The sequence below is a fragment of the Hypanus sabinus genome, chromosome 9, assembly GCF_030144855.1.
Source record: "Hypanus sabinus isolate sHypSab1 chromosome 9, sHypSab1.hap1, whole genome shotgun sequence".
NCBI classification, from domain to species: Eukaryota; Metazoa; Chordata; class Chondrichthyes; order Myliobatiformes; family Dasyatidae; genus Hypanus; species Hypanus sabinus.
This window is the reverse complement of record NC_082714.1, coordinates 133,334,403-133,348,111: the sequence shown is the minus strand read 5'-3', so window position 1 is coordinate 133,348,111 and position 13,709 is coordinate 133,334,403. Positions and strand designations below refer to the sequence as shown.

At 38.5% G+C, this 13,709-nt stretch overlaps 1 protein-coding gene across 1 annotated transcript in view; it reads left to right on the top strand.

Moving 5' to 3' along the window:
- prpf6 (PRP6 pre-mRNA processing factor 6 homolog (S. cerevisiae)) overlaps nt 1–13,709 on the top strand; it is an 87,546-nt gene that overhangs the window by 31,047 nt on the left and 42,790 nt on the right. Inside the window, exons 6-11 of the mRNA XM_059980613.1 lie at nt 2,718–2,858; nt 3,397–3,491; nt 4,068–4,224; nt 5,713–5,875; nt 7,412–7,530; nt 7,618–7,836. Coding sequence (XP_059836596.1) covers nt 2,718–2,858; nt 3,397–3,491; nt 4,068–4,224; nt 5,713–5,875; nt 7,412–7,530; nt 7,618–7,836 — 894 coding nt within the window. The remainder of the gene's footprint in view (nt 1–2,717; nt 2,859–3,396; nt 3,492–4,067; nt 4,225–5,712; nt 5,876–7,411; nt 7,531–7,617; nt 7,837–13,709) is intronic.

Genomic DNA, 13,709 nt, shown 5'->3' with positions numbered 1-13,709 from the left:
GGGATGACCATATTAATGAGATTACATTATAGACCACCCAGTACTCAGCAGGACTTGGAGGAGCACAGTTGTAGGAGATCACAAACTGCTGCAAGAAACACAAGGATGAGATAGTACCTATCATCACAGCCTTAAGTTTCTTGCAGCAGTCGGTGATAATGGGTGACTTTAACCTTTCACATCATCTGGGATGCCATATCGTTAAAGGGCTGGATGGGAAAGAGTTGTAAAATATGTTTAGGAAAGATTCCTTAATATATAAAGGAGAGTGTTATACTAGATCTCCTGTTAGAGAATGAGACAGGGCAGATGACAGAAGTCTGTCAGGTTACATTTGGAGCTAGTGATAGTGACGCCATTAGTTTTGAAATAATTACAGAAAAGGATAGGGCTGCTCCTTGGGTTTAGATTCTGAATTGGGGAAAGGCAAATTTTGGTGGTATCAGAAAAGGATCTGGTTAGTGTGGATTGGGACAGGTGCTTTTTGGCAAAGGTGTGCATGGTAAGTTGGAGGTCTTCAGACTTCATCCAGTCCTTTTACAGTATTGGAGTTCTGGTCAATATGTGAAGTTTGTATGTTCCTTGAATTTTAAGGAACTGGATTTATAAGTATTTGGATAGATGGTAGGGAATAGGGATTGCAATTCAACAGCTGTCAATCTGTATAATTTTATTTCAACCACCAGGTGGCAGTGCAGCTTTCCCATTTTAAACTATTTGTTAACATATAATGTGATTAAAAAGCAACCATATGATTCAAAGTTGTATTCATTTGTACTACTCCTGCATTTAATCAAGTATATCAATGTTTTGTAAATGTTTAGTGTTTGTATTGAAGCAACACAGATCGGGTCAGGCAGCATCTATGGAGGGAAATGAACAGTTCATGTTTTGGGTCAAACTTCTCAGCAGGCCTGGAAAGAAAGAGTGGAGCTAGAGCTAGTGAGTGAGGGGTGGATCCAGGTGAGAGGGAGAAGAGTGGGAATGATATAAGAAGTCGAAAGGTGATAGGCATATGTATCACGGCTGAGGAAGAAATCTGGTCGCAATCAAATATGGAAAAAGGTGAGATGGGGAACTGGTAGGATGAGTGACTGGATAGTGGGCAGATCAGGAAGGTGAGAGAAGTGAAAGAGAGGTGATATTGGTGTCTGTATTAGTCTTGTTAACTGAGGTACAAACTCGTTTGCTTAATTTTGTATCAGTTTTACTTTTTTTAGCACTGTTCAAAGTTCATAGGAACATTTATCATCAGAGTACATACATATCGCCACATATAACCCTGAGATTCTTTCTGCAGGCATACTTAGCAAATGTATAGAACAGTAACTATAAACATCAGGAATTGTTAACTGTAGCAATCTGTGCAAATGCAGGAATAAGTAAATAGCAATAAATAACAATCCAGCAGAGTCTCTAAATGAGTGCAGTTATCCCCTCTTGTTCAAGAACCTGATGGTTGAGGGGTAGTAACTGTTCTTGAACCTGGTGGTGTGAGTCCTGAGGCACCTCTGCCTTCTACCAGCAGTGATAAAAGAGCACGGCCTGGGTGGTGAAGATCTCTGATGCTCCTTTTCTGTGACAGCATTTCATGTAGGCATGCACAGTGATTAGGAAGGTTTTCCCCATGATATACAGGTGAGGCAGCACTTCATCTGTGACACACACACAATGCTGGTGGAACGCAGCAGGCCAGGCAGCATCTATAGGAAGTACAGTCAACGTTTTGGGCCGGGACCCTTTGTCAGTGCTAACTGAAAGGAAAAAAAAACTTGAGTCTGTTTGGGTCATGTACTGTGTCTGGTGCTGCTGGTGTGAACTCCTGTATATCGTGAGACCTGATGTAGATTGGGAGTCCACTTTGCCGAGCACCTATACTCTGTCCACCAGAAAAAGCTGGATCTCCCAGTGGCCTCCCATCTTAATTCCACCTCCCAGTCCCATACCAATATATCTATCCCTAGCGCCTCTACTGCCGCGATAAGGCCACAGTCAGGTTGGAGAAACAACACCTTGTATTCCATCTGGGTAGCTTCCAACTTGATGGTATGAACATTGTTCCTTGAACTCCTGATAATGGCCACCCCTGCCCCCCCCCCACTTCACCATTCCCCATTCCCTTTTTCGTATCTCCTATTATCCCTATCTCCTTGCCTGTCCATCTCTGGTGCCTCTCCCCCTTACTTTCTTCCAGGGCCTTTAAATTTCCTCTCCTATTAAATTTCCCCCTTCTTTAGCCCTGTATCTCTTTCACCAATCAATTTCCCAGTTCTTTACTTCACCCTTCCCCCTCCTGATTTCACCTATCACCATGTATTTCTCGCTCCCTTCCCCCAAACTTTTAATTCTACTTATCTTTTTTTCTTCACTGTAATCATAAGTACTGATTGCATTTTATGAGTTGCTGTGTTTTTGAAGATTTTTTCCATGAATGGAATGACCTTTTTTTTTTCAATGCATAAAGATCCCCTACCACCATCAGAAAATGAACCAAGTACTTCATTTCCCTTGTTTATTTTAGAGTTGTTAGTTTGTGCATCTATTGAGACATTTTCACTACAAAAGTTTAAAAATAACCACCAAGTGTCAACTTAAATTAAGCTATGTAACTGAGTTTATAGAATAAGCAATTAATTAATTCTGTTTGTTCAGGATTTTCCAATTATGCTTCACTTAATCCATAGCAAAGTTGGAAATGTTTAATGTTTTCATTGCAGCAATTTTCTGGATTGACATCGCCTTATCCTGGTGGCTTGAATACACCTTACCCAGGTGGAATGACACCTGGATCAGGAGAGTTGGACATGAGAAAAATTGGTCAAGCCCGAAACACCCTGATGGACATGAGACTGAGTCAAGTAAGTGAAGATCAACAAGGTTAAACGAAGGCCAAATTTATACAAAGTGAAAAGTGGTGTATCTCTATTATATAAAATTTAGAAAAATGAGAAAATACCTCACTGAAAAGTATAACATTTTCAGAAGGCTCGATTTGAGTGGTATCAGGGAATGTTTCCCATGCTTAAGAGTCTAGAATTAGGAAATTGCAGTCTCATTGGAAGCAGTAGGCCATTTATCAATAAAATGGTGAGGATTTTATCTTTTATTTCATTGTGAATTGTCCACCCTGGATAAATGTGTAAATAAGTCATTGATAGATTTCTGGAAATTGGAGGAATGAGTTGCAGATAGATAAGGAAAACAACATCTGAAATAAAGTTTTAGCCATGACCTCGTTGAACGGCAGAGGGAGCGGCCTATTTCTATTTCTTGTTCTCTTCCTTTATGGGGGAAAAACATAGTAATTACAATTTCATCGAACTATTGCAAAAAGATGTCTAACATCTGTCTCAGTTTTGTATCAGGAAAAATTAATGTTTTTTTTTTCTCCTGAAGGTATCTGATTCTGTTAGTGGGCAAACTGTTGTGGACCCCAAAGGCTATTTGACAGATTTGAATTCTATGATTCCAACACATGGTGGAGACATTAAGTAAGTGTATTTTATTGCCAATAAGATGTAGCTTTGATAATCACCATCATAATTCTAATTTAAGCTACTATGATTTGTGACCATAGGATCTTGATGATCCTTTTATTTTTATTTGTTATCTTACTCTATTTGGAAATTTAAATAAACATGGCATAAGCCATGGTTTACTATGAACACCTAACATCATTCTTCTCTTACTCCATCCAAATAAATGAGAGCTTCCAAGTTGAGGCCAAATCAAACAACACTTTAGAAAATATTCCAGTTTTGAGCTTCTCAAAGGAAATGGAAGTATTCGTAATTTGTAGGCAAAATGCTGGATTTGTGAGTTCAGAGCTAGCAGAATAGTAGCAGTCTTATAGATGTAACAATTGATTTTAACAGACTAATTAATGCTGTTAAATAGGGGATTTATTAAGTTGATAAACTGAGATTTAAAAAAAATTATTAGTACAGAAGTGCTTTTTACACTACATATATAAATGGAAATGTTTTATTTCCTTTTAGTCAACTTTGACTAATGTTTTAATGGTTTATAAAAATATCTATTTACATTGCAATACTGTTTTACAACAGTGACATCAAAAAAGCCAGATTACTGCTAAAATCTGTACGTGAAACCAACCCTCATCATCCTCCAGCGTGGATTGCATCCGCAAGACTTGAGGAAGTAACGGGCAAACTGCAGGTGGCTAGGAATTTAATAATGAAAGGAACAGAGATGTGTCCAAAGGTAATCAATATTTTCAGATTACTTGTATCGAGTGCTGACTATGCTTGTCACTTGGGAATTTGACAAGAACTCTGTTTAATATTTGTTTTATCTGTTTAACTGTATTTCATCTTATATATAAAATGAATACCTCTTAATAGTTTTGTGCTTACTTTATAGATGTAAGAAAATCTGTAATTTGTAAAATCAAATAATTTTACTATTTACCAATTATTGTACAAGTATAATTGCTAAAACTGATTTTTTCCCCAGTTATTTTACTTGTGCACTGCTTCTCGAAACCTGGTGTTAATTCTGGCATTCCCCTTTTACCCTTTGTCATTCAATATTAGGCAGAAATGAAATGAATTTCTGGTGTATTTGCTAGGCTTCTGAAGCTTTTACAATTTACTTCTCTTGTGCAGGATTATTTCAAAATCAGAATTATCATTACCATTTCTGATTACAGGACAACAATTTGCTTTGTGCAGCAGTTTTGACAAGAATAATCCATATATGGTTTATTGCAAAGGGGGAGAAATGCAGGTCAATAGCAAGGATTTGAGAGTCATCTAATAGTTTAGTGATGAGAATAAGATTGTTTACAGTCATTTTGTAGGTCTAGAATGGTTGAAATTTGCTGTGCACAAATTAGAAATGATCTTTGAGAAATACTGATCCATTTTAAGTACTGATCACTGGTGATCAGAGTTGTTATTTGCTGCCCACATAATTAGATAGATTCAAGTTGCCTACTGATCCATTCTTGCAATTATTTGCAAATTGTCAGTTTGAGCCAATGTTAATACAGGCTAGGATGAAAACGAAGGTTCATTAGATTAACACAAAGTAGACTTTGAATGCTGCAATATGGAATTAAGGACAGTCTTTGAAGAACTCAGGTTCAGTGGTATCTGTGGAAGCAATGAGTGCATGTTGATTATTTGGGTTAAGGTTCTGTGTCTGAACTGAGAGGGAAGTAAAAAAAGATTCCCTAAGGGGGATTAGGGCAGAAGCCTCTCTCTGCTTACAGCTTACAGATAATTGAGATCCTCCAGTCCTGGTTATGAGCATCTCCAATATTTATCAACACATACAAAAGCTGGATGAACTCAGCAGGTTGGGCAGCATCTGTTGAAATGAGCAGTCAACGGATGCTGCCTGACCTGTTGAGTTCATGCAGCTTTGATACGTGTTGTTTTGACCACTGCATCTGCCGTGTACTTTGTGTTTCCAATACTTATCACCCCACCTGTGGTGGCTGTGGTCTGAATTTTCAAGACTTTGAGTCCAGAATTCTACCCTTATGTTTTTAAGATGCTTCTTTATTTCTACTTCTTAACCAAGATTCTTATCAGATTTTGTTTGGTAATACTCCTGCAAAGTGTTCTGGTGCATTTTACTTTATTAATTTTTCTGCTTAAGTACTTGTTTGTTTAGTTTAAGTTTAACTTGTTTATAAAATTGAACTACAGTTAGCCTAGATTATTTTTCAATCTCTATTTCTAGAGTGAAGATGTTTGGTTGGAGGCAGCTCGATTGCAACCTGGTGACACAGCTAAAGCAGTGGTAGCCAACGCTGTCCGTCATCTGCCACAATCTGTTCGCATATACATACGTGCTGCAGAATTGGAAACAGACATCAGAGCAAAGAAGCGAGTTTTGCGAAAAGGTAAATACTGAGTTTGCACTTAAACTTCTTGCATCTTTTGATCTAACCATCTTCATTTACAAAGAGAGGGGAAAAAACTTCAGAGAAAGTGACATATTTTTCATTTGCCATTGGGATTTATTTTAAGTAATCCGGGAAGGCAGGTAGAATATTAGCTGTAAAGATCCTATCCAAAACAGTTAGCTAATTGTAACTTGCGTTTTCATGAGTGTTTTTGGCCTGTTTGGCAACATACTAAATTCTTTGAGACTTCCTTTAAGCTTTCCAGGTTTTAATATACTTGTGTGTAATATTTAATAAACATTAAAGTGTGTTTGGATAATAATAGCAGTAATGGCCAGTCATCTGAGAAAAATTTCCATTCGGGTTTCACCAAAATCCTGAGCATGCTGTATTTGGATTTCTCTCCCTAGGAGATGCTTTTATTTGATTCCAATTGATTTTGATTGCTTTAGTCCCATCAAACTTAATTTAATTTTCCAAGTAATATGTTAGTGATAGAAATATCTGTTTAGCAGATTTGTATAAATCTATACTTTTACGGCCAATGCCTTATTAAATAAATACATGAAACTGAACATGTGAACAGTACAAAGCAAGCTTTTATAAGTTTTTCATCAGCTGTGAATTGTACATCTCGCTGTTTTTGTTGGCCTCAAAATTGAATCTTCATGTTTGTCCTTGATTTATCATTTTGTGCTGTAAAGAATTTGTGTTCGAATTACTCATGAAGAAGCCCAGCTGCTTTACATAGAAAATAATTTTCCCACTGAAGAAAATTCCTTTTTAGAATGCAGTTAGCAACATTTTGATATTTTAAAAGAAAATTGAGAGATGCAGGGCATGCAAAAACACATCTGGAATCATCTCTTTAATTTTGAATTTGGTGGTTTTGGGTGAAGTGTTACGTGGATGTGTTTTCTTAGATCTTTAATAAATTTGATCAGAAATGGAATGCAAACTAGTGATCTCATATTGATCGTAATTAATGGATTTTTTTCCTGTTATATTGGTAAATTTTGTATAAGTCTGAGAATATGTGAAAAGTGGATTCAGAATTGCTTTTGATTTTTTTTTGGTTTGCTGTGTTAATTTCATATACCTGCACTACTGCTTTAAATCCCATTTGGTTTAAAGCTGCTTATGTTAGACTTGTTTTGTAACACAGTATTAAAATGAGCAGTATTATAATGATTTTGCAACCTGTGAAATAATTTATGCAGTTTTAACTATTGCAATGCACACAATTATTTGGTGTGTATTTGGGCAATTAATAGTTATGAAATTTCAATCTCCTAGAACCAGTCTTTTATATAAAAAATGAAAACAAATTTGTTACATTTATAGTAGAAAATAAATTAGTTTCAAAAACAGATTTTCATGCCTCTACCTTTATACTGTGTGAGGACATACAAATGCAATGGAAGTTGTACTATTTTGTAAGAGACCAGTTAGGTTTGCTTTTTGGTTGGGGTTGTGGAAGTGGGTAGTCAATGTATAGTTGTCCAATTACATATATTTTAAAACATTCTTCAGCCCTAGAGCATGTACCAAACTCAGTGCGGTTATGGAAAGCAGCAGTTGAACTGGAGGAACCAGAGGATGCACGGATTATGCTCAGTAGGGCTGTTGAATGCTGCCCTACGAGTGTTGAGGTAATTACATGTCAGAATTAAACGTTAACTTGGACTTCATATAGACAATTTATGGAATTGCATGTCTGAAGTTCTTCTGTTTTATAGCTCTGGCTTGCCTTAGCAAGATTGGAGACCTATGAAAATGCTCGGAAAGTTCTTAACAAAGCAAGAGAGAACATTCCAACTGACAGGCATATTTGGATTACTGCAGCAAAACTGGAAGAAGCTAATGGAAATACTCAAATGGTAGACAAGATCATTGACAGAGCTATTACTTCACTTAGAGCAAATGGAGTGGAAATTAATAGAGAACAGTGGATTCAGGTAATTATTCATCTGAAAATAAGTGCCAACAATAATTTCTCTTGTACTAAATCATCTGTTTTAATTCTTCTCTCAGGTGAAACTGATATATCTGTGGTGTAGTAGACCCAGGCTAAAAATTCATGGTCTGCTACCCGTATGTTTTATACCATGCAGTAAGTAGTTACTGTTATTGGATAGCTCGCTGGGTGATGTTATTGATAATGTTGAAGAGCTAATGATAACAGTAGTGAAGGGTGAATAATTCACAAAAAGAAGTAATAGTCTGATGACATTTTTTTGTTGAGATTTGAGATTTTTATCAGAATCAGATTTAATATCACTGGCATATGTCATGAAATGGTCTTTGCAGCAACAGTACAATGCAATATATTATAACAGAAAAGTACACGATCACAGTAACTGTAATGGCAGAGGGGAAGAAGCTGCTCCTGAACCGTTGAGTTTACACCTTCAAGCTTCTGTACTCCCTTTCAATAGCAATAAGAGCAAGGCATGACCTGGGTGATGGGGGACATTAGCTATGGATGCTGCATTTTGGATTGCTCCTTGAAGATGTCTTGGATACTATAGAGGCTAGTGTCCATTATGAAGCTGACTAAGTTTGCAACTCGATCCTGTTCGATAGACCTTCCTGCCCCCAACATCTCACATACCAGACAGTGATGCAGCCAGTTAGAATGCTCTCCAGGGTATATCTCTGGAAATGTCCTCAAATTCCTAATGAAATATGGCTGCTTCTGAAGCTTCATATAATGATGTGAAACACTTTCTTTCAAAGAACTTCTCAATTTTCTTCTTGGTTTCATTAATTTTACCATTTAATAAGCCACTGAAGCTATCTCTTCACAGCAGTAATCTTGTCCTTTTACAACTGTTCTTGCTTTCCCTGTCCTGCAGTATCAATGGAAACATTTTACCTTCCTTTGAAATCAGTTAAAAGAATCACCTCTAATTTCTCTAGTGCTGTAAAGAAACTTGTCAACACCGTTAAGGCTAAATTGTTAATCAAACATTTTAAACTTTTAAGTATTCTCCCAAATCATAAGATAATGTGTCTAAAATTTGAAGCCAATTCTAATAAATGGCTACCTGGAAACAAAAATATCTCAAGGTTGTATAATTTATACATTCTTTGATAGTATGTACTTCGAATCTTTGAACAAGTAACTGACAGAAAAATATATGAATGAAAATATTTTGAACTTTACCAAGTTTAATAACTAAAACTACCAGGAAAAAAGGTCATTTGCTGTTAACATTATGTTGTAATTATAGCCCCACATCTGCCTCACATGCCATTTTGCCCACCTGGTAATACAGCATGGGATCACAACTGGATCCTTGAAGATCAGCACTTGAACAGCCGATAGGCTGGGGGAACTCAAATAAACATTAAATTAGTTTGAGCATCAGCTGAGCAAAGATTCAACACTGCATCAAGGATCTGCCATAGGAAATGTATCCAAAATTATGAATCAATCCAGAAAAATGATTACTGAAAGAAAAAATAATTTCTGCCGAATATCTTAAGGTACTGATTTTTTTCTACCTGGCCTGCTCAAAGAACCTCTAAAAGTTTAAAAAAAGTGCATTGTGGTACTGTGGAGCCAGAGGATAACTTGTACAGTCTTTTCTCAGGTCAACTAGAAACATATCCATTTAATTGATCTGGCACATCAGGGAGAGAGGGGTGTATGGGAGTTGTATGCAGGCTTCCAAACATTAGCCAGGATATGGGGTACAAACTATAACAGAAAAGGCATGTTTAAAAAAAGGCAGTGTTACAATGGTCATGAGTGATTGTAGTATGCAGATAGATTGGGAAACACAGGTTGGTGCTGAATCCCAATAGAGCAAATTTGTAGAATGCCTATGAGATGTTTCTTTTTTAGAACAGCTTATGGTTGAGCTCACAAAGGAAAGAGCAATTCTGGATTGGGTGATATGCAGTCAACTAGATTGGAGCTTATGGTAAAGGAACCCTTGGGAGGCAGTGATGATAATATGATAGAATTTACGCTGCAGTTTGAGAGTGAGAAGGTGAAGACAGAGGTATCAGTATTACTTCAGAGTAAAAGGAATTACAGGGGCATGAGTGGCGAGCTAGCCAAAGTTGATTGGAAGGAAACACTAATGGATAAAAGCAGATCAGCAACGGCTGGAGCCTTTGGGAGCAATTCAGAAGGCACAGCATAGGTAGAACCCAAAGAACTGGTAGTATTCTAAAGGGAGGATGAGGTAACCGTTGCTGATAAGGGAAGTCAGTAATATGAAAGAAGATACCAAAAGTTTTTTCAGATATGAGTAAAAGAGAGGCGAGCGTATCGGACCACTGGAAAATGACTTTGGAGAGGTAGTAATGGGCAACAAAGAAATAGTAGACTAAGTAGTTAATAGTGGAAGACAGCGGCAGTGTGCCAAAAGTCTATGTGTGTCAGGGAGCAGGGGTGAGTGCTATTGTGAAAAAGTGCTAGGCAAACTCAAAGATCTTAAAGTGGATAAGTCACGTGGACCTAATGGACTACGTAGTACCTAATGGACCTTGGAGAGTCGGCTGAACAGAAAATGGATGCATTGGTTATGATCTTTCAAGAATCACTTGATTTTGGCATAGTCCTAGAGAACTGGAAAATTTCAAATATCACTCCTCTCTTTAAGAAGGGAGGACGGCAAAAGAAAGGAAATAGGCCAGTTAGCCTAACCTCAGTGGTTGGGAAAGTGTTGGAGTCTATTATTGCGGATGAAGTTTCAGTGCACTTGGAGGCTAATGATAAAATAAGCCAAAGTCAGCGTAGTTTCTGTAAAGGGTAATTTTACCTGACAAATCTGTTAGTTCTTCAAGGAAGTAACAAGCAGAGTGAACAAAGGAGAGGCAGTGGATGTCATTTATTTGGATCTTCAGAAGGCGCTTGATAAAGTGCCACACATGAGGCTGCTTAACAAGACAAAATCCTGTGGCATTACAAGAAAGCTACTGGCATAGATAGCAGAATTGCCTGCAGGCAGGAGGCAATGAGTGGGATTAAAAGGGGCCTTTTCTGGTTGGCTGCTGGTGAATAATGGTGTTCCTCAGGTGGCAGTATTGGGACTGCTGATTTTCACATAGTTTGTTAATGATATGGTTAATGACTTCATGGTAAAGTGCAGTTGATACAAAGATAAGAGCAGAGGAAGTAATGTGATTGCAGCAAGACTTGGACAAATTGGAAGCATTGGGGAAAATAAGTGGCAGATGGAATACAGTGCTGGGAAATGTATGATAACCTATTTTGGTAAAAGGAACAATAGTCTGGACTATTATCTAAATGGGGAGAAAATTCAAACATCAGAGTTGCAAAGGGACTGAGGAGTCCTTGTGCAAGACTCCCAGAAGGTTAACTTACAAGTTGAGTCTGTGGTAAAGAAGGCAAATGCAATTTTGGCATTTATTTCAAGGGGAATAGAATATAAAAGGAGATAACGCTGAAACTTTATAAGACACAAGTCAAGCTGCACTTGGAGTAGTATTGTCAATGGTTTTGGACCCCATATCTCAGAAAGGATGTGTTGTCATTGGAGAGAGTCCAGAGGAGGTTCATGAGGATGATTCTGGGAATGAGGGGTTAACATATGGGGAGTGTTTGGCAGCTTTGGGCTTCTATTCACTGGAATTTAGAAGAATGCCCGGGAGTGGGGGAATCTCATTGAAATCTACCGAACGTTGAAAGGACTAAATAGGATGGATATGGAGAGGTTGTTTCCTATGGTGGGGTATCCAGAACTAGAGGGAGAGCCTCAAAATTGAGGGGTGACCTTTTAGAACAGGTAAGAAGGAATTTATTTTGGCCAGAGAGCAGTGAATTTGTGGAATGCTGTGCCACAGACTGCAGTGGAGGCCAACTCCATGGGTATTTTTAAGGTGGAAGTTGATAGTGTCCTGATCGGTCAGGGCATCAAAGGATATGGCGAGAAGGCAGGTATATGGGGTTGAGTGGAATCCAGGATTAGGCATGACGGAATGGCAGAGCAGACTCGTTGGGCTGAATAGCTTAATTCTGCTTCTGTGCCTTATGGTCTTAAAGTATTATACGTCAGTCTTTACATTTCTGTTGGAACTCTTTGAGAAAAGAACATGCCAAAAAGACACAGGCGAGTTAGTTGATGTTGTTTACTTGGATTTTCAGAAGGCCTTTGACAAGGTGCCACACATGAGGATGCTTAACAAGAGCTCATGTTACTACAGGAAAGATACTATCATGGATGAAAGATTGCTGACTGGCAGGAGGGAAAAAGTTGGAATAAAGTGGGCCTTTTCTGGTTGGCTGCCCGTGATTCATGGTGTTCTGCCAGGGAAAGGTGTTGGGACCACTTCTTTTCACGTTATATGACAGTAATTTGGATGATAGAATTGATGGCTTTGTGGGCAAGTTTGCGAACAATATGAAGGTAGGTGGAGGGGCAGGTCATGTTGAGGAAGGAGGGAACTTTGTTTCTTTAAGACCTTGCTTACAGTGATAATGGTAGCAGGCTTGTCATCTACAAATGTCACATTAGTCATGGATTACCTAAATGACCTTGCATTTTATGTCTGACCTACCTGGTGGAGAAGAATTACAAAATGCTGGAGAACTAAGCAGGTCAGGTAGCATCTATGGAAATTAATAAACAGTCAACATTTCAGGCCAAGACCCTTTTTCAGGCATTTGTGTATCTAAATGCTACCTGACTTGCTGAGCTCCTCCAGCATTTTGTGTGCATTGCTTCAGATTTCCAGCCTTGGCAGAATCTCTAGTGTTTATGGTGGAGTGTCAGTATGCTTTCATCTTGTAATATGCTTTGTCACGTAATGTTCAAGTTGACCGTTCAGGTTACGGCTGTGTCTGAACAATCAGAGACAAAAGAAACTTGAGCTCAATGGATGACATCAGGTTGGATAAATCTCTGGGACTGGATGAGATGTCCACTTCTCAGCCCAGTCTTGCATCCTATCAATGTCCCGTTGTAACCTCTGACAGCCCTCCACACTATCCACAACACCTCCAACCTTTGTGTCATCAGCAAACTTACTAACCTATCCCTCCACTTCTCATCCAGGTCATTTATAAAAATCACGAAGAGTAGGGGTCTTTGAACAGATTCCTGAGGCATACTACTGGTCACCGACCTCCATGCAGAGTATGGCCTGTCTACAACCACTCTTTGCCTTCTGTGGGCAAGCCAATTCTGCCAATTCTGGATCCACAAAGCAATGTCCCCTTGGATCCCATGTCTCCTCACTTTCTCAATAAGCCTTGCATGGGGTACCTTATCATATGCCTTGCTTGAAATCCATATACACTACATCTACTGGTTTACCTTCATCAACGAGTTTAGTCATACCCTCAAAAAATTCAATCAGGTTCATAAGACATGACCTGCCTCTGACAAAACCATGCTGACTATTCCTAATCGTATTTTACCTCTCCAAATGTTCATAAATCCTGCCTCTCATGATCTTTTCCATCAACTTACCAACCACCGAAGTAAGACTCACTGGTCTATAATTTCCTGGGCTATCTGTACTCCCTTTCTTGAATAAGGGAACAACTGCAACCCTCCAATCCTTCAAAACCTCTCCTGTCCCCATTGATATAAAGATTGTCGCCAGAAGCTCAGCAGTCTCATCACTCGCCTCCCACAGTAGCCTGGGGTACATCTCGTCCAGTCCCAGAGACTTATCCAACTTGATGCTTTCCAAAAGCTCCAGCACATCCCCTTTCTTAATGTTTATCTGCTCACGCTTTTCAATCCACTGTACGTCATCCCCAGTGATTACTGGAGCAAAGTATTCATTAAGTCCTTCTATCTGCACCGGTTCTATACACTTCCACTGTCGCCCTTGATTGGTCCTG